Below are 22,127 nucleotides of genomic sequence, written 5' to 3'. Positions count from 1 at the left end.
TGTTTTGTGGCCTTATTTCAGAAACTTTAGTTTTTTCAATAACCATGCATAAACATTATTCTCTCAAAAATACAAACATGTACATGCACGTTGCTCACATATTATGGTAGCCCTGTTTGTGCTAAATATAGTGTAATTACACCTTTGCCATTAATATGTTTATAAGCAACTAAAAAAAGCACAAACGTCAGGGCATGTCAGAACATCTCAAGGACCCCAAAAACCCCTTAGGCCCTGTGTCCACCAAAGCGTTTTTAGCCAGCTGAAAACGCTGGGCGCTCTGCTGAAAACGCCTATCTGTGGGCGCTTGAGAGCGTTTTGGCAGCATTGCGGGGTTTTTTTTCAGTTGAAACACTTTGCTTGTTATGATACGGAATACCAGCGAGAGTGTTACTAGTATCTCATTTCACACATATTTTGTTTCTGTGTTGATTCTACATAACAATGTCAATACAATATAATGTATTTTCTCTGGCTCTTGTTTTAAATTATTTTGTTCCGTTATTATGCTTGTTGTTGTCATCTGTAGACGTTGTACAGAATGTGGCGGTTGGTCGGTGTGGTATTAGTCCCACCCCTCCTCCACTGTGATTGGATGGTTGAGTAAAAAGTGACAGTGATGAGCGCTGCGTTTTACCCAAAGTTGAACATTCTTCAACTCTCGGCGACCTGTAAAAAACGCCGAGCGCTCGGCGCTTCAGCGTGAAAAAAGCGCTCATCACCTCGCTACGCTCAAGCCGTTTTAAAAACGCGGCGCTCCCATTGAAAACAATTGAAAAAACACGTCAGCCGCGAGTAAAAACGCTTTGGTGGACACACGGCCTTAGACCCCAGAAGGTTAAGTCTGCTGTTTAAAACAAACAAACAAAGTAGGAGAATAGTATGTGCAGACAGCAGGAAATATTTGTGCAGTGTGTGCATGTCAAAAACCCAATTCCCATTTGAAGCTTGTGACATATAAACACACACATCAACCCAATCATTTTATTTATAGTTCATGTAAACACTACATTTGGATTCATCAATCGGAATTAATTAATTCCAAATGAAACAAAAGTTGCAGGGATGAAAAAGGGATGAAAATATTCATATAGACCTAGCCTATTCACAGATCATATTCACATCACAGAATTCAACACTTATTAAAAACAATTTACAGAGACTAAAGTGGAGCTGAATTATTATCTTATATTCTCCAGTTACACACATATGAGACCTGTCACTGAAATTGGATCAATTTAAAGGCTTGAAAGAAAAATATACTTACAGTAGTGTAATGTCTCCAGTTTATAATGTGGATCATCCTTCAGATCAGAAAGCAACTTCACTCCTGATTTTCCTATTTTATTCCCAGACAGATCCAGTTCTCTCAGGTGTTCAGGGTTTGATCTCAGAGCTGAAGTCAGAGTAGCACAACCTTCATCTGTGACGCCACAACCCCTCAACCTGTAGAGAACAATGACACACACTTCACTCTCTCAGTTCAGATCAGATCAGTTTAGCAGTGAATCCATTATTAAAGAGAAAGTTCAAACTTAAAAGCACAAATTAATATGTTAGATGGATCATTGATCATCTAAAGCAGGGGTTCCCAACCTTTTTTGTGCCAGGGACCAGCATATTCATAAAAAAAATTCCAGGGACCAGTTGTCAATTTTAAGATGCATCGTTTGGAACATATCACTGTGTAAAACAGTAACAGCCTATCATTTATTTGCATATAATGAACTAGATGGCAACAAAGGCTACTTGTATGAATATACCAATCTTTTTAAACTTTCAGACCGGTTCACAAAATGTTTCCCTTTACTGCCATAAAATTAGGTCTACTTCAAAAGCAACTCACACAGCACTCACTCACTAGCAGGTGGCAGTTATGGCAAATTGTATGAAAACACCAGTCCATTTCACCTGTCAAATCTCTCCAGAACCACTAAAGACAATCACTTCAACAGCAACTTAGTGTTTTCACACACCAACAGGTGACAACAAAGGCTAACTTAATTGCATGAAAATAAGAGCCGGTTTCAACAGTCAGACAGTTTCAGAATACAATAGCAAACACATAACTTAGTGATTTCAGCCAATCATTTTTAAAAGTATAAAAATAGAGATTAAGCTTTAACCTTTAACAAAATATACCAGGGGTCTCATTTATAAAACTGTGCGTAGGAACCTTACTAAAAGTGTACGTGCGCCCGAAAGCCAAAAAAGGCGTACGCAAAAAAATATTCAGACTTATAAAACCGTTCGTACGCCAGAACCTGCGCAGAATTCACTTTGTAAATCCCAGTCAGCGGAAGATTGTGCGCACATGCGTCTCCACCCGAAATAACCATATATGGAGCTTACAACGCCTAGTTTTACTATGCAGATCTTCATCTACATATCATTTGCATATGATTATTCATCCACGTGATAACTTAAACGTTATCACGTGGATGAATAATCATATGCAAATGATATAAACGGTACAAGAAACATTACATTAATACAAATCAAGTAGTTGTCTATCCTTGCCTTGTTTTTGAATAGCCTACATAAATCAAATAGTGTAAAATACATTTCAGAGAAAGTTTTTCTCAATCTTTTCCACTTGCCGAATTGTATTTTTAATTGATTTATATTTTTAATGGAAACAGATAGGCCTTGGGCATTATTTGCACAAAACTATTTTCTCAGACAATCTGGTATTATCATGATAAGCAATTATCTCTGTGGTTAAAACATTAAAGCACGCCACAGGAAAAGTGTTCAAAAACAATCGCATCCACAACAAATATTTCTAATGATTGAATTAAAAAAAATGTTGTAACTTCAGTAATGATTTCATGTTTAAGTGTTTAACTCCATTAATTTGAATGGCATATTTAATATAAATGTTTATATCAGAAGTATTTTATTTATTTAAACTGTTATTTGCGTCAGTTTCACTAAACGGCCCAACGCGCTCGCTGCCGTGGACATTTAAGAAGGAATGGATATTTGCTTCAAGTGACAGGCTTGGTGATTGAAATTGTATTTGTATAATCTTTCTGTTTATGTTTAATTTTCTTTAGATTTTCTGTATAAAAGTGACCAAAAATACATTTAACTCCAGCTCACCATCGGTGTCGCCAAAGTGCTCCATCTCCAAAACGTTCGTACGCATGGGTCAGAGTTTGCGTGCAGGTGCGCAAATTTTCCCGTCAAGTTTTTCTTTATAAATCCCACCTTTTGCACACGAACTGGCGTACGCATGTTTTCAGCCGTTTGTGCGTACGCAAGCTTTATAAATGAGGCCCCAGATCAGACCAATGAGAACAAAACTATTTTAATGTGAGCATGAACTGCTTAGTGCTTACTGATATTACTATATTTGTAATCCAAAACAATGCACACAAATTCCAGGATACAATAAAACGAAATCTAAAAAGGTCTGCTTCACAAATATGAACGAAAACCAGCTTACAGTTTTTCACCACAAATAACACACAACGGATTTGGCGCTACGGAATCGCCTGTTGTCGTAAATCCATACCTAATGTATGAGGTATCGTATTTATGAAGCTTGACTTTTTTCTTTCTCTCTCTCTCGCTATTTTCGAGCTGATCATCGCCTTTCCTTTTACCAGAACTGTCCGCAATGAAATTAGCCATTGAAAAAAAATATTGCGGCCCGCTCATCTCTCCACTTCCGTCACTTCAGGTGCAGCGCGCTTTTTTGCAGTCCGTTCAGATATGACGCGTTGCTAAGCAATCGCAAGGCACTCAAAGAAACACATTTTAATCTATTTTTGTTTAGGTTTTGGATTAAATAACATGACGTCATAGCACTTAAAAAGCATTTAAAAAAGACAATTATTATTATTATAAAAAAAGAAAAAAGAAAAAAAGAAACATTATTCTGGGAAAATTTCAAGGCCCGGTACTAACGGGTCCACGGACCGGGGGTTGGGAATCACTGATCTAAAGTATCATTCAATCAGGAAAAATAATCTCTTATTTGCACTATATTAAAATTCAGTCTTGTGTTCGGTCTGCTTTAATAAATGACACTACTCACTACAAAGGTTAGTTTATTGTTACTTACTAGATCTGTACTATGTAATATGCGAGAAAGTTCACACTAAAAGCACAAATGAATATGTTTGATGGATCATTAGATTGAGATACAAAATGTAAAAAAACATTATCATACAACATCTAAAGTATCATGTAATCAGGAAAATAATCTCTTAAATTAGACTATTCACTACATAGGCTAGTTTTGCTGTTACTTAGATCTGTATGTAATGTGTATGAAGTAATAAAATGGTGTGTGCGTTTGTGTGTGTGATTTAAAAAAAATATAAACAATATTTTAGAAAGTGTCAATGCATGAAAGATGAACATAATTAACAGTAAGAATGAATCCAGCATGTTCTTCATTTCTCAGTTCTGACTGTGTTGAGCTTGAGTCTATTTAAAGTCAAGAGACTGAAATGTTGATTGTGTGTGAAAGTGTGTATTTCAGTGTGACTCTCAGTCCTGCAGTTTCATGTTATTGAGGATCAGCTCATGTGTTCAATCATTTACAGCTCAATAATCTGAACTCACAGCAGCAGAAAGAGGCTGAACACTTCAAATATACTTTACATTGTGATTCATGTGTGAAAGTCAAATATGATCTTACCTCAGTATCTCCAGTTTACAGTGAGGATTCTGTAGTACATCAGACAGCAGATTCACTGATTTTCCAATTTTATTCCCAGACAGACCCAGTTCTCTCAGGTGTTCAGGGTTTGATCTCAGAGCTGAAGTCAGATCAGCAAAACCTTCATCTGTGAGATCACAACTCCTCAACCTGTAGAAACAATGACACACACTTCACTCTCTCAGTTCAGATCAGATCAGTTTAGCAGTGAATCCATTATTAAAGAGAAAGTTCAAACTTAAAGCACAATTAATATGTTTGATGGATCATTAGATTGAGATCTAAAATGTCACAAAACATGATAATAAAACATCTAAAGTATCATTCAATCAGGAACAATTGTCTCTTATTTGCACTTTTTTAAAATGTCTTGTGCAAAATCTGCTTTAATAAATTAGACTATTTGCTACATAGGCTAGTTTTACTGCTAAGCCGACTGTACACTCTGCGATTTTGGCCACGATTTGGCCGTCTGAGCCAAATTTTTCACATTTTTCAAATCCTAAAAGTTTCCTCTGATCTTAGGCCAAAACCTGGAGTGTTTGATCATTAGTTTGATATAAGGGCTGCACGATCAACCGAAATTAAACCGCACGCGATCTGGTAAAGATTGCGATAATTTTATGCACAGTTTGTAACCCAGCGGGCACCTTGACATGAATTTGACATCAACAAATAGTCAAGATTTTGACCACCATGTATGACACATTTTGTGGTTGTAAAGATGCCTAACAAAGGTATCAATCTGACATGTTTTTTTTCTGGTCCCTACATCTCAGGTCAATATCATTGACATTAAATCGATGTTGATTTGATGTCAGGAAACAAGACGTAAAATTGATGTGAAATTTATGTCAAAACAATGTCTGAAAAAGTATATTTATTACTCATTGTAAATCAATGTGACTTATTTTCAACATCTAAAAGACCTAGCCTGAATGATCTTGAAAGTTGTAGACCTAGGTCTATGTATTTAGCATGTGTGTATTTATTTATTTAAATCCTAGCATATTTACATTTAGTTCACGTTTAAAATGACAGCAGACACTATAATTGCATATACTATCAAAGGTAAATTTAATCTGATATTGAAGCTTGATACTGAATGATATCAAAATAGCATTAAAATGACATCAACATCATGGCATCCTGATGTTAAAAAGATGCCCAGCAGGCACAGGATATAGACTACAACTTTATAGTTATATTGTTTATTGTTTTATTCATAATAGAAGTCATTTGATTCCACAGCCTATCTAGCAGTGTTGTTTATCAAAAAATATACTTGATTTTTAAAAACTATTTAGTGCACAAAAACCTTTCATCTATGGCATTACTTAGACGCACACAGACATCAGGAAACATCATATGAATCTCAACAATGGTAACAATCAAACAAAATATCCAGATAATCAGATCAACTCCAGCTGCATAATTTATTAAAGACGCAATGCATGCTGGGAGATATGGGTGAGTTTTGATTGGTGGTACCCAGCATGTACTGCAGCTGAAGCATTTCATTGATTGTCACCATTGTTTAGAGTCATACACTGATTCTTGATGGTTAAGTAATAATGTAGAGGAAAAAGTTTAATGCACTAAATGTTTTGAAAATCCTTTATATTATTTAAGCAACATTGCTCTCATGCTGTAAAATCAATTGTCTTCTATTATAAAACAACATTAAAAACACAAGTCCTTTATAATCAAAACATTAGATACCAAATAAGATCAGAGATTCAGGCAATTACATGATGATATCATCATCATCATCATCATCATCATCATCAATAAACAGCCAACATCTCCTGATCTAAATTTTCTCATGGCTTTTTTGCCACAACAATTGTGCTTTATAAACACACAATTATAGCAGCTAGAGAAAATTTTATACTAAAAATTCAAGGGTCAAGAGCACAACTAAAGCAAACGCTAACCACCATCATGGTGACTTTAAAATACAACTATTGATTTCATTAAACCGAAAAATAAATAAAGTAAATCTGGTTAGTTTTAAGTAAAGCTGGTAATAAGTGTACGGCCATGCATTTCAGCTTTTTGTTTGGTTTATTCCAACCAAAATTCAACGACTGCCCAATGTTGGAGCTTGACGTCAAACAAACATTGGATTTAGACATCAACCCGACTTTCATTTTCAACCAAAATCCAATGACTGACCGACGTTGTAGTCTATATCCTGTGCCTGCTGGGATCAACATCATGACATCTTGACATCAAATAAATGTTGAATTGACATCAAATACCAACAAAGCATGACATCAAAATAACATCAAAATGACATCAGCAGAGGTCAAAATCTTGACATCAAATTGACATCGACACTTTGACGTCAATATGACTTTAATTTTTGACCTATTTCTTGACGTAATTTTGACATCAATGTTGATGTCATATTGATGTTAAACTGACACCAAATGCCCACTGGGAAGTGAAGTACGGCTCTGTGATTGGTAGTAAATGCTGCTCGATATGAAAGCCAGAGGGCGTCTCTCTCTCACACACACACACACTAAATATGACCCACCGCAGAAGAACTGTAACAAACATCATTCCAGGAAATCCCTATCGGCATCATACTATCTGTAGCTGAATAAATAGAAGATTGAAACGCTTTGATTTATTAATGTTGTCTTTTGTTGGACAAGAGGTTCATAAATGCTTCTTTTGTTTGGAAAGATGTTTGATGTGTGTTGCTTTTTCAAATGCACATTGAAAGCGACTCAAACTCGCAGTGCTTTGAGATGGAGCAGTGTTTATTACTGATCAGAGCCGTACGTCACTGACAAGCTGCACATAAAACATAATCACAGCCTTTGTGATTTCATAATAGCGATAAGCAAAATCGGTTTAAGCACTGTAAGCCCGACTCAATCACCCCAACGGAGGCCTCCAATCAGCGGGTGAAGTTCTCTGCGCGTTACTGTCTTTGCTAGTGGCAAAATAATTTGATTAAATGAAATAAATTTTTTCATATGCATTACCTCATTATTTCATCTGACTTAATGAAAAGGTTTTAATGATATCAGTGTATCATTAAATGTGAGCGAATGTTTGACTATTCTTTTTAACTCTTTACTGAAAATAATGTCGGAGTCAGTTAGAATAAAATCAAATGTTTACAATTTATTATGTCAGGTAAATGTACAATGCCAATTTCATAATCAGTTCAAAGATAATAGATACAAAATATCAAATGCTCTGGAATAAAGACAGAAGATGCGAACTTTGACATTAGAAAACACATGATGCTGATAGTCTCGGCCAATCTCAGCATCATGGGTCAATTTGAGCTACAAATCGCCTTGAGCCTCTTGTTGCAATTAATTATATACCCAGACCAAGACAGAAACTCTTTTCACATGGAAACTATGCTAACAATGGGAATTTGCATTCAAAGTTTACACCTTTTGAGAGCAGGGGGCCATTTGCCTGGAAGACCCACCCTCCTTTGTGTGCAAGTTCTCTCTAAACCAGGGGTGGGCAAACTTTTTGGCTCAAGGGCCACACTGGGTTTTAAAATTTGACAGAGGGCCGGCCCAGTAACAGATTATGAAGCACGATCTCATGAAAGTGCGCATCTATGCCACGAATTTTATTTCTCGTGCTATTTATATGCCAAAAAATTTTGTTTTGTTTTTTTGCGTGCATATGCTACGCACTAGAGATGCGCGGATGGGCTATTATTTCATCCGCAACCGCATCACAAAACTCATCATCCGTCCGCCATCCATCCGCACCAACGTTTTTGACCAATTTTCAAAACCGCACCCGCCCGCCATCCGCTGATTGCTGTATACATAATATTTTTCATTTGGTTGGTTCAACCGCCCGCCACCCGCCCGAATTGAATTAAAATATTATTTTTCGTCACGTCATCCGCCCGATCCGCGGTTTATCCGCGGAGTCCGTGGCTATAACCGCCAACCGCGCATCTCTACTACGCACTGTAAACCCCTTGGTTAGGATTAGGGGTGCGGAGTGCGTGCCTATTACACGCCATAAAGTGCGTATCATATGCACGCAAAAACTGCGTATCATAAGCACTACAAATACAATTCATGGTATTCGCACTTTCATGAGATATGGGCTGAGCAAACAGACATTTACATTGTGGCAATGTCTGCACGAAATTCAACAACTGAGAGACGATATTCTGACAATACATTTTTTATGCTAGATATCCCCCATTTAGCATGTTACTGTATGTCTTGATGTTAATTTTTAATTAGTCAGATGTTAGATAATTATAGCCTATACTTTATAAATATTGTTTATCCTTATTATTATTGAATGGGCCTAACAGTAAATTAGAAACAAAACACCTGCAAGTGTACACTTAGAAGAGTAAAAATTACAGGTTACGTTAATTCAACTTTAGTAAAACTGCATGGCAATTTGCACTTACAAAAGTCATACATTTGTGGAAAAAAAACGAAATTAACGAATATACAAATTTATTTTAAGAATAATAAAATAAAACATAAAAAGCAAAGGCAGATCAGAACATTTAATGAAAAAAAAAACGGGTTCTGTACATGGCAGACAGGGGAGCGTAGTCGAAAGCCGGGCGATAAAGGTCGGAAAACGGAATCAGTCAGGATACATCCATCAATCCAGAGGAGCAAAGATACTAAGCAGACAAATCAAAGGAAAAACTAAGGTGTGCAAGCGGTTACCAAACCTTTTTTTTTCTCTGTGAGTTTCTAAAAAAGGAAAAAACATTAATGTGCAACAATTCTATAAGTCGCTCTCTGTTTGGTTTCCATGGTGACGCGTCATTGCTTGTTACACGACGCACCACAGCCACAACAGCGCTGAATGAATGATGATCTGCTTTTATGTAATTTTTCCTTTTTTACATTTGTTAGCTATGGCATGCAATATCTGATATTCCGATTGTCAAATATATGCAACGCAATATACTGTATATATATATATAACGCAAAGTATTGCAAGAAAAAAGGCAAAATTAATGCGATCTTAAGACAATTTTTTAAATACTCGGCGGGCCGGATTATACATTACACATTACACGTATGTGGCCCGCGGGCCATAGTTTGCCCACCCCTGCTCTAAACTCATAAAAACTTTAATACCTTTAGTTTTACTTCTTTGGGAATGAGACCTTTGTACCAGTCGCACTGAGACATTTCAAAAGATGCCAAATGTGTGTAATACTGTATGATAATTATTCACATTAAACCATATAGATTATTGGGTGAATTTTGGTGATCTCAGCATGAGAGAGAAGGAAAGAGATGTAGATTAGGATGATTCTGAGATGAGACTTGCGTCTTGAATGGTGCACAAGAGTAGGTTCAAATGATAATTTACAGAAAGGTCCTTTGTCTTCTCAGGGAGTGGTCGCTCCTCAACCAGACTGCCCAAAGGTGCAAAGGAGTGACGAACGATCAGCCTGGCCTGGAGTCGGATCAGCTGGGATACAGTAGCCGAGGCGCCGAGGGAGAGCGATGTGGAGCTGTGGTGAGCACGTGGCGGAGGAACGCCACAGAATGGATCCATTTGCGACATAAGAGAAGTAACCTACCTCATTCAAAACCACAATCACGGAGGTATGACTTGACACTTTTTCATACACTTAACCACAATAAAGTTATCTGGGACGCTAAATCGAAACCTAAAGGTCTGCTGGGGGGGCATTTAAACGTTAGGAGTATTTCATCTAAAACCGACCAGGTGGAAAAATTGCAGTAAGCAAGCTTGAGCTTGGACTTTATTTGTCTTTCGGAGACCTGGTTAACAAAGACATCTCCTCAGGCAGCCTAATGCTTTCCAGGCTATAGCATATTTAGAAGGGATAGGTCTACTGGAAGAGGTGGTGGACTACTTTTCTATGTTAAACAGTATTTACAATGCCAACAGATAAATGTGCAAGATAAATTGGATGTAGAGATTGAATGTATTGTTTTAACTATAAATGTGTCACCTCAGATGTCATTCATTTTAGTTGGTATTTATAGACCACCTTCTGCTGATGCTAAATTTTATACATCATTTAAGGAGATTTTAAAATAATTAAATACTCTTGGTAAAGAAGTCATTGAACTAGGGGATTTTAGTGTAAATTGGATAGAGAAAAACAGTAGGAAAAGGTTAAAGGAAATAACAGGTCTTTATAATTTTGAACAGCTAATAAATGGACTGACAAGGTTAACCAAAACCTCTAAAACACAAATCGACCTGGTATTTTCAAATAAATCTGACAGAATAATAAAATCTTTTAATTTTATCACAGGCATGTCAGATCACAATTTAGTTCTTATAGCACGGAAATTAAACAAAAATAGATTTACATTTAGAATAAATAAGAAAGAGGCCTTTTATAAAATACCTAACAAAGATTTGGCACATTTTAAGTTGGAAAAGGTAGACTGGAATATTTTGAACTCTAAAGACGAAATAGGCTCATTTTGTGGGAGTTTTTTTTAGATCTAATTAATAATATCAAGGTGAAATTTATTAAAAAGTGTGTTAACTTGTATAAAAAGGCACATTTACCCTGGTTGACAAAAGACATTTGGAAATTGATGAGGAGAGGAGATTTAAACGGCATCTACTTAAAAAGGCGTTAAAATCGAACATTGAAAATGATATGCGTCTATTCAAGGATTATCGGAATAAAGTAGTGAAAGAACTAAGGACTTCGAAAGCAAACTTTTTTATTGATTTGATAACACAAGCTAAAGGAAACAATCACTTAGTTTGGAAGCACATTAATACTATTTCTCAGAAAAAAAAACATCTCATAAATGTTATGAAATTAAAATAAACAATGTTTTAACGCAAGAAGAATCAAAGGTAGCTAGTGCTTTTAATAGTTTTTTCAAAGATTCTGTTAATGATTTGGTTGTTGGTTTTGGTAACAGAACAATGGAAATGAAATATGTAGATTCAACTAAACCAGTGTTTCACTTAAGTGAGGTCACGGAGCAAGAAGTCCTTAAAATTTTAAGGATGGTGGGTGCCATATTTCTAGACCTGCAAAGAGCTTTCGACACGGTAAACCATAACATCCTGTTATCTAAACTTTCCGCTCACAATATTTCTGAAGAGACATTACAATGGTTTAAATCATATTTAGAGAATAGGAAGCACCGCACAAGAATTAAGAGTACGATGTCTTCTTTTTTGGACTGCTTAGTTGGGGTGCCACAAGGCTCCATATTGGGCCCTCTCTAGTTCAGTGTATATATAAATGATCTTCCAGCTATTTGTCCTGAAGTTCACGTACAAATGTATGCCGATGACGCAGTGATATATGTCCATGCGAAATCAAGTCAGAAAGCAGCAGCTGTGCACCAGGGAGCGATGGAAAAAATCTCAGATTGGATGGTACAATAATGCTTGACATTAAATTTTAGCAAAACAGTTAGCATGTTTTTCTCAATAAGGAATACGTCTCACTGTGCGCCAGAAGTTATTGTTAAAGGAACAAGGATTCACAAAGCAGAGTCTGTCAAGTATTTAGGCGTAGTGTTAGACAGGACACTGTCGTTTAAAAAGCATGTTTCTAAATTGATAAATGTAAAATTTAATGTATCGCAGTTCAGATATATTCGCCCTCAAATGAGCACAGATGCAGCCAAGCTTTATATGCATGCGATGATATTTTCACATTTTACATATTGTATCACAAATTGGTCTCTTTCAACCAACTCTGCGTTACAGCCGCTTCATAGCTTGTACAAACAGGCACTTAAAATTTTAGATAAAAAACCTGTTTCATACCACTAATGTAACATTGAAGAAATATAAATTATTAACGTTTGAAAATTTCATTTTGTTTTCGAATGTCAGTTTAGTATATAAAATTCTTCATGATTTGGCCCCACAGTCCCTGAGAATGTTTGTGAAATCTTGTGAAGAGGCAGGACTTAGAACAACACGAGCCTCCTCCAGAGGGGATTGTTATGTCAACTTTAGGTCCTCTACATTTGGACAGAATTGCTTCTCTGTGAAAGCTGCAGGGATGTGGAACTTATTGCCATTCACTGTTCGAGAGAGTAGTACCTTGCAACAGTTTAAATTTAACCTGAAGAAGTGGTTGAAAGACGGTTTACGATCATTAACACAAAACTGGTAAATTGGGGTGTTGTTAAAAATGTAAGGAGGTAAAATTCTTATTCTTATTTTATATGAAAAAACTGTAATAATTGTAAATACTGTAAATATTGTAATTGCATGTTAGTTGAGGTGATCCTTTTGTAGGTGCTGTATCTGTATTTTATATTGTGAATGAACTCATCAGTAAGAATGCTCATTGTCCTCACAATGGAACAATTGTGCTCACTGTATAAACCTGCTGTCACTTTGCCTCTGCCCAGGGACTACAGATGAAAATTAGCTTGTAGCTATCTCTGGTCTGTGCAACACATTTGTTGTGCAATGTCCCTGTCAAATAAATAAATAAATAATATTGTAAGTATGAGTCCCTTTGAGTCAATTTGGGTATGTGTGTGTTCTTATTTACTGTGAAAGGGAGATTGTTCACATTATTTTAACCATATGTATCGATTCCCATGAGCTCACGTCAGAGAACGTGATGCCATTTTTCATGAGTGGTAATTTAGTCCCTACATGTCTGAATAGACTACTATGTGTATAATTATGTACATAATGTACGTATAATTGACAGATTGAGTTAATTCTTGTTATTACTGTTGTTAATGAAAAATTCATTGTTCTTGTGTTCATTCATTTAAACTTGTTGATTTCATTTAACTATGTGTAGTAGCATCTGACCACGTGCTTCTGTGAGGGTTTTCTAACAGCTGAAGAAGGGACAGGAAGACAGGGTAATAAAATACTAACACCTGAGCCCGAGAAAGAGTTTGGTTAGAAGAATACAGGGTTATTTAACTAATAAAACCAGCACTAGGCCCGTCTGCTCCAGGGAAGCAGGAGACAATTAGGTCATAAATGAAGGCCTTTGGGTGTCTCAGGGACAAGGAACAGGGTGACCTTCGCCGGGGGGGGGTAGAAAACCAGTCCGAACCAGTAGGAGATAAGGGGGGTATCTTTCTGGAAATTTACAAGAAACCTGGAAGGAGGAGTTGTTTGCCAAGAAACTGTATAAAATGTCCATGTTCTATTGTGTCTAGCAGGTATTCTATTACAAGCTGGGTAGCTGCGGTATTGTAATGAATCCTCAGAGAATAAACCTCTCTTCTTTATTACAATTTGCCTCTTGAATGTTTCTTACACCTGTTGATGCTGTTTTTCCCAGTGAGATAAAAAATTGCTATTACAGCTGGTGTCAGAAGTGGGATCCTGTGCGGACGCTTCTTCTCCTGGTCCTGAGAACGGATTTGACGGGAAAGTGCACGACCCCGGCAGCACCAGGCGGCCGTCTCATACCTCGACGGTTTGGGGATAGAAACTCAACAGGTTACGGGAGAGAGAGCCAATACCGCATTCAGGGCCAGTGGAGGAAGCTCCCACCAGGACCATAAAGAATCCGCGGATTGCGGGAGAAACAGAAAAAAACATCTCTGGGTAAGACACGGCAAATTGTTTTATTGAAGTTGAGTGTAATTTGATAATGGTGAGTGAACATGAACCATATTGGCTGAGTTTTGCTTTTTGGTACGAGCGAGAGGTGATTCAGTTAAATCACAATTTTTGGGGAGAAATTAATCTGACAGAAACGGATAATTGCTTAACAAAAAGGTTGCTGTAGTCGTTTCAGACCGGTTTCTGCCTCACTTAGCTCGTTAGTGGACAGGGGTCCACTGGTGATTCAGAGAAATCACAGCTGCTGGGTGATTGTGTTCTACTCGAAATTTATGTAAACCTTAGAGAAAGTTTCTGGGTGATTGTGTTCTTTTGTGTGGAAGTGTGTGGAAGTTTTACCACATTGAATTAAGTCAAGCGAAAAAGCGCAGGTGAGAGAACTTTGAGTGGAACGTAATTACAAGACCACATTGATTTAATCAAGTAAAACAGAATTAAGCAAGCGAAAAAGCGCAGGTGAGAGAATTTTGAGTGGAACGTAATTACAAGCTGACGCCCGTCCGATCTCGGGGTAAAAGATCGGGTCTGTCGAAGACGTTTGACAGATTCTGTAAGACACGTGTCGAATTGTGAAATCCAGAAGAGAGGAACTCAGCCAAAATGGGGTCATCTAACAGTAAATTAGATATTTTTTACACACCTATTTTGTGTCAAATGAAAAATTACGGCCAGAAATGCATGCAAGAAATTGAGAAATGGATAATTGTTTAACAAAAAGGTTGTTGTAGTCGTGTTCAGCATGTGTGTAAAACTGTGAACAGACAGTAGTTTGTTGAACTGAAAAAGATAGGGAAAGATAGAATGTTTTTCCTGATGGAAATTATAAACAGAGAATTGTTGGATTGCAGATAAAAGAGAACAGATGCAGAAGGAACTAGCATGTAGGGGAAGATAGAGTTCATGGAACAATTTATGAACGCCTGTTAAGTCAAATTAAGTTAAAAATGGTATGAAAAGTGAGTTTTTAGATAAAAATAAGGCATTGAGTATGATTAACAGGGATTAACATGATATAAAGATGAACAAAAGTTTTATTAAGCAGAATGGGAAACAATTTTATTTTACTGGTAAAATAGTGATGTCTAGAGAATTTCATAACAAAAGTTGAAGGAGCAAGCAGCTATAATGGCTGCCTGTGCGATTTAGGGATTGAGAGATGAGTAATATGATATTTTGTTTTTTTGTGAAACAGCAGAGATAAGTGGGACCGAGAAAATAATGATAATATTAAGTTGAATCTGCAGCCTAACCATTTGATAGAGGAATACTGTTTCAACACAGTTTTAATGAAATTGATGGCATATAGTACAAATGTTTATACTTTATGAAGAGTCCTGAAACAAACAGTAGGACAGAAGTGAGCAAATGCTGTAAGCAGCTGTGCTCTGAAGCTTTGACTTCAAAGAAATGTGAAGTAAAAAAAAAAAAAAAGGAAAATGTTTAGTGAAAACCCCTTAGAATATGTTGAGTGATTTTCGTTGCAACTTATGAAAATTAATGTGCTGCCAATAATAATGATGAAGATTATGATTTGGCTATTGTGATTGAATCCACACTGGTGGACTGTAAAAGAATACAGAGAACTGCTTATCAGTGGCTCTGTTTACATTCCTGATTGGGACACACTGCTTCAAGGGTGTGCAGTAAGTTGGAGCTGTTTGCAAACTCAATGATCAAACTATAGGTAAAGAGAGTGTTTTAATTGTGGTCAGTGGGGCCATTTAGCCCGTAATTGTAAATGGACACTCAGAAAAGAAAGTGATAACGTGAAAGTGACGATATTAAAGTTTTCGTCTGAGAAAGAACTAAGAATGTGAACGCAGTGCTAAAGAAAGTGAAAAGAACGTGCAAGGGAGAAAAGAAAGTTAAAGGAAAGTTAATAGATGAAAGAAGGTTGAAAGATTTAAGTCTTAAGGGAATCCTTTTGAAGGAAAGAGCTAGTGAATTGATGAATACAGGTTGATGTAAAATTACAGATAATAATGACTCCAACAAATGAGTTGCAAAATATTTTAAAAGTACCGGTAACTAAAAGGATGATTGTGTTTTTAATGGAATACTTTAAAAGGGTTTAGATGATATAGAGAGACTAATCTGACAGATTATTTACAATGATAAAGGCAAAAAATGTATCAAAAGCGGAGAGTGCTAGCAGCCTCAAAAGTTAGTGAAAAAAAGAAAATAAATAAATAAATAAAGTAATTGAGAACTTGACAACTAAAATTGAGATGAAATGTGATCAAATAAGTAGAAGCAGTATCACTAGATTAATTGTTAGTGTTTTGAACGTGGAGGAATAGTATTGACCATGAAAGAACTAGGAGCTGATGTTTTGCTTTCAAAAGATAAGCTTGTGATTGGCTAAAACAGTTTGCTTATCTGAATCTGGTGTGTGCTGTGGCTGAGACGTCCAGTGCGACAGAGACACGATCTGAGAGGAAATTTGTAATATAATGTCTAAATTCCCTGATGTGGGCAAAAGACAAATGTAAAATATAGTTGTTTGAAAATACATGTAAATTCTGGCAAAGATGCCCTAAGCTGGGCTAAAGTTAAAGGATGGTAGATAAAGTTTGATTTTAGAAGTTTATGAGAGTACAGTGTACCAGTCCTGAATGCCTCAGAGTCTGTCTCATTCAATGTCAGCTGAAAGCTGTTGTCTGAGCCTGTGTAAGGCACATTGTTTTAGTTGAAAACCATAGACATGGATGTTGAAAGAAATCATGCTACAAGGCAGTTCAGATTTCATACATTTAATGGGAAATTTGTAAATGTTTTAAAAAGTAAACCTGAATTTTTGACTAGTTTAGGACCAGTAACTTCTTTGTCTGATATTAGCCTCCACCATGAAACGGGGCTGATGGCTCCGGCTACAGATGTAACAGTACACTGAATAGACGGTTGTGATGACTAAATTCACTGAGTATAATCTCAGTATTGCGATTTTTGCTGATTTGAAGATGTTTAAAAGATTTAAGTGATTAAATACTGTTGGTATTAACCTGTCTCCCTGTGTTAACACTATTAGGCAGTCCAGAGTGCTCTGGTGACTCTTGAATGTGCCTTTCCTAAGCTCCAGAAAACAACTGAGTCTGTTGGGGAAAACTGATTTCGTGGTGGGAAAGAGCGGCTACCAGTGTGCACGAAGTGGCTACTCAAGGACGGGTAAGAACCTTTGGCCAGAGGTCAACCTAAGGCAGGGGGTCACGCCGACACTGGGCATCTCCTGAAGGGAGGTGTTTTTATGTGAGAAAGGTATTAGAGTAGAGCGGTGACTGTGAGGCCAGCAGCATCAGCAGAACATTGAGAGGGGAGATAAGCTGTAAGGAGTTACGGCAGTCTGCCCCAGAAAATGTGAGTTCCTCTATATACCACTCGCAATAAACCGCATTCATTGTATGGCTTGTTTTTCATTATGACAAGTGTTTGCAACCATGCCAGGGGACAACACCCTGATGAAGATTAGAGATAAAGAGCTGATGGGAATGGGCTTTCAAGAGCCAGCTGAGACCGTGAGGTGATTGTCATTATTTGTTGTGGAGACAGTAACAAAACTTAATTTTTATCAGGAACATGATGCTGGTTGCCTTATGGGCAAGGGAAAATATTATAGATATTGAAATAATATGTCTGTAAGATATGTAAGATATGTTTTGTAAGTTTTAAATTCTGAAGGTCATTAGACGTGGTGGTGGCTAAAGGTTAAGACAGCTTTTGTAGATTCAAGAAAAAGTCTGGATAACAAAGGTTAATGGTCAAAGGTTATTGAAATGAATTTATTATTAGATTTTGTCTAAATTACAGTCTTAGGAGGCTGTTGAAAAGATTATTTGTTTATAGTGAGAGAGACTGCTTGAGTGAAGGAACGGATGGTATTCTGTCAGTCTTTCTGTTATCGGCATGCTAAAGCAAGCTGAAGCAAAATAATGATAATGAACAAAAACAACCCAGCTGACTTTTCTAAGAGTAAATGAATAATGAACAGACGGGCTTTGAAACTGGTAAAGAGACCATGTAAAATTAGATAAAAGCTACAGGAAAATGAGAAGTTTAAAATCTTATTTAAAATTTAAATATGTTTAGAGTTAAAATCAAAGATATGAATATGAGAATATGAGCGGTTCATAGTCAGGTATGTGTGTGTGTGTTGGATGGTGACAGCATTGTATGTTTTATGAGTGTTGATTCATGTTTGGTATGTGTTAGTTTAGGGAAGCTATTCTGTTCCCATAGTGTGTATATTGTGTCATTAACCCCTGGAATGAGTTTTATCATTACAGATGGGTTAAGGCAAATGACAAATTTGAAAGAAATTTGGTCATCAAGCTCTGTAGATTATTGTGAACAGAGAGAGAATGTTGTTTGACTGATACTGACCAAGTCTGTACACGACGACCTGACCTGATAGAAACAATTGATGACTTTGACATTGGAAAATGTTTGTAGATGACTGACTTAAAAGACCAAATAACAGGCCTGAAAAGCAGTGAGACTCAGGACCGGTGCCCTTCAGATTATTAGATAAGAAGATGAGATTGTGGCTTACGTAATGTTTTGTTTCAGAGGCAGAGAAAGATGTCTGGGGGAAATTTGGCTGAAGGACAACATTTGGGTTAGTGTTGAAAACTTTGTTTACCCAAACACCATTGTTAAATTGATGCATGAGTTGTGTATCATGCATCAAAAGGGGGATGGTAACAATTGCCATACCAAGGGGTTCAAATTAGCTGAAAGCCATCGTACAGGTGGAGCGATAATTGTTGGGAGGACACTGCGTTTAACTGGGTAAAAGCCATGTAGGAAGTCTTTTTTTTTTTTTTTTTCTCTCCCTAACAAAATTGCTGTCTGTAAGTGTGCTAAAAAGGACTGTTTCAACAGGAAACGCCAGGGCAGATTCGGCAGCGAAGGCCGCGGCAGCACAGCAGACAAAAGAATGTGTACTTTACTATCTGACAATAACCTCGACATTTTGTTTTTCCTTACAGAGCATGTAGACTTTTGATACAGGGCAGAATGAAAGGCCACACCTTGCGCAGCGCATAACTTAAAACTTTCCTTTTGCAGAATGTCAGGATGGATTGTGTCGAACAGGACTGATTCTGTTCCAAATGTATAAATATTGTTTTGTTGACATGAGCAAAGTGGGTTGAGTGTGTTTCAGGGAAAACAAGGACCCTGAGTGCTATTCAGTGAGCAAAATTATCTGGTGACAATATGTTTCAGGCTGTTGATTCAACAGGTCACACCAAAAGGGATGACCGGCCAGACAAGCGGTCAATAACAAAATAGGTAGGGTCTGCATTCACAGGTGACAACGGGCAAGAAATGGTTAATTCCAGTAGAGGTGCGGTCGGGATAAGGAAAAATCTTGTAATGATCAGAAAACGGTTGGAGAGGGTGACACCTGGGTCCACGCCTCTGACCTTAGACTACACCAACCAACCTCAGCAACCCCACGCGCCGACGCAGAAGGCAGTGAGGGATCAAGGACGTGCTAGTAACGTACCCTCCCTTGCCAGCGATGGAAAATCCTCTCGACGGCACGCAAAGTGTCATATTGGTGAAGACGGAACGTCCATGGGGCGAACGAGATGGTCAACACACCTGGAGGAGGATGTGGACCAACTAATGGTTTAAGTTTAGCAGAATATTTTGTTTTGTGATGATGTTGATGATTTTATTTGATTAAATCAAACTAGGGCTTAGTATTGATATAGATCTAATGATTTGATTGGTGCAAATGTTTTCAGGAAAACTATAAAATCTATTCAATGATGTGAAGTACGGTCATAAACAAAAAAAGACAGTCGGTCTGCAATGGAAAAGTAAGAGTTAATTTTTAACAACCAAATTGGATAGAATGGATAAAATCATAAAACTCTTCTGGTTAGATTTGATTAAATAGGGTATTAAATAGAGCTTACTAAGTAAAACCATTGCCCGTTTGAATTAAAAGGTTAACAAAATATGGTTAGGAAATATGTGGATGGGCGTGGATTAATGGAAAAGGCTGAATGTATAGGAGTTATGATTGTATGTGTTATTCTGATAATTTTGTTATTCATGGGTGAATACGTGTTCAATTTATCCCAAGGATGGACAAAATTAGGCAGATGGTGGAAGTAGCGGAAGCTACAGTAACGTGGTAAATTGGGGGGTGTTTTTTCAATTTCTTATTTTCTTACTTTCTAAATTCTTTCTTTCTAAGGACGATGATAATGTATAAAGAGGGTTAAAAACAGTAGCCATCCGTGTTACGAGGTGGCATACAAGGACAGGGTTTGAATTGAGGGATATTTTTTATCTACTTTTTTTTTGTGTAATAGTTTGCTGAAATTGATATGTGTTGAACTGATGTGTTGTTTTCCTACTAAATATAACTACACTATTTCTTGTTTATATTGAGGTGACTGAGGGTCCGATCTATAGTATTGGGGGTGCAATAACAGTGCTTGTTCAACTAGCCCGGCCATATATAAACCTTTACTTGCTTGCTACAAAATTAAGGGCCTATCCTTACAAAAACAGCCTAAGCTTATTTAATTTTTAATCCTTTCTTTTCCTACAAGTTTAAAGAAGAGTGATCAGGTATACTAAAATCAAATATGAAAGTCAGTAATGAGGAGTATAACTGTGATGTAAGGAAAGCTTGAAGTGATTGTATTCTTGGGGATTCAATAGTAAAATGGGGTTGATTAATTTTAGAAAATAGAAATGAATTTTTATTATTTTGTTGGTTATCAGAGAATGATAAACAGGGGGGAGATGTTAATGAAAAATTCATTGTTCTTGTGTTCATTCATTTAAACTTGTTGATTTCATTTAACTATGTGTAGTAGCATCTGACCACGTGCTTCTGTGAGGGTTTTCTAACAGCTGAAGAAGGGACAGGAAGACAGGGTAATAAAATACTAACACCTGAGCCCGAGAAAGAGTTTGGTTAGAAGAATACAGGGTTATTTAACTAATAAAACCAGCACTAGGCCCGTCTGCTCCAGGGAAGCAGGAGACAATTAGGTCATAAATGAAGGCCTTTGGGTGTCTCAGGGACAAGGAACAGGGTGACCTTCGCCAGGGGGGGGTAGAAAACCAGTCCGAACCAGTAGGAGATAAGGGGGGTATCTTTCTGGAAATTTACAAGAAACCTGGAAGGAGGAGTTGTTTGCCAAGAAACTGTATAAAATGTCCATGTTCTATTGTGTCTAGCAGGTATTCTATTACAAGCTGGGTAGCTGCGGTATTGTAACGAATCCTCAGAGAATAAACCTCTCTTCTTTATTACAATTTGCCTCTTGAATGTTTCTTACACCTGTTGATGCTGTTTTTCCCAGTGAGATAAAAAATTGCTATTACACTGTTCATTACTAATTTAGTATTATTACTTTCTGTTTGTTTAGAACCACTACGTTACACTCCAAACTACTCTGCCACACCCTCTACTACTTGTACTACAATTGTTCACTCAACCCAATTCTACAACTGTAAATGCCTCTACAAGCCTCGGTCCATTAAAGTGTACTTCATCTCTGACCGGACGACTTATGTCTGCTCAATATCCACCAGCACCACACTAGCCTACCCCACAAATGGTCCTTTGAGCCGGATACAGGAGCTGTCATAAGATTGATGCATCAGAGTGATCCAGATCCTAGACCTGACCTTCCTGAGCCCATCGTCAGTTACTTAGTTACCTGTCATACTTTGAGCTCACTGATCATCAACAGAGGCTACAGTCAAGACAGAGAGTAGATTCTTCCCCTGAGATGACTGATGATTCAGAAACGCGAAGAGCAGCAGCACCCAAACTCACCGCCACCTCCCCTGAGTATAGAGCAAGTATGCAGCTATGGCAGCCTTTGAAAGAGTGGAGTCCCAGTAGAGAGAACGAACAACAGCG

The 22,127-nt window shown here is 37.2% G+C and overlaps 1 protein-coding gene and 1 long non-coding RNA gene across 2 annotated transcripts in view; one reads left to right on the top strand and one right to left on the bottom strand.

Moving 5' to 3' along the window:
- LOC311296765 overlaps positions 1-22,127 on the top strand; it is a 120,479-nt gene that overhangs the window by 51,789 nt on the left and 46,563 nt on the right. The gene's annotated exons all lie outside the window — the stretch shown is intronic.
- The window catches only part of LOC311296714 (NACHT, LRR and PYD domains-containing protein 3-like), a 49,405-nt gene that overhangs the window by 2,779 nt on the left and 24,499 nt on the right, over positions 1-22,127 (bottom strand). Inside the window, exons 12-13 of the mRNA XM_084418590.1 lie at positions 4,655-4,825; positions 1,268-1,446 (exon numbers count right to left, since the gene is read on the bottom strand). Coding sequence (XP_084274716.1) covers positions 1,268-1,446; positions 4,655-4,825 — 350 coding nt within the window. The remainder of the gene's footprint in view (positions 1-1,267; positions 1,447-4,654; positions 4,826-22,127) is intronic.

The sequence above is a fragment of the Rutilus rutilus genome, assembly GCF_951802725.1.
Source record: "Rutilus rutilus genome assembly, chromosome: 9".
In the NCBI taxonomy this organism is placed as follows: Eukaryota; Metazoa; Chordata; class Actinopteri; order Cypriniformes; family Leuciscidae; genus Rutilus; species Rutilus rutilus.
Note: the sequence above shows the minus strand (reverse complement) of the source record. Positions and strands in the feature narration are given on the sequence as shown.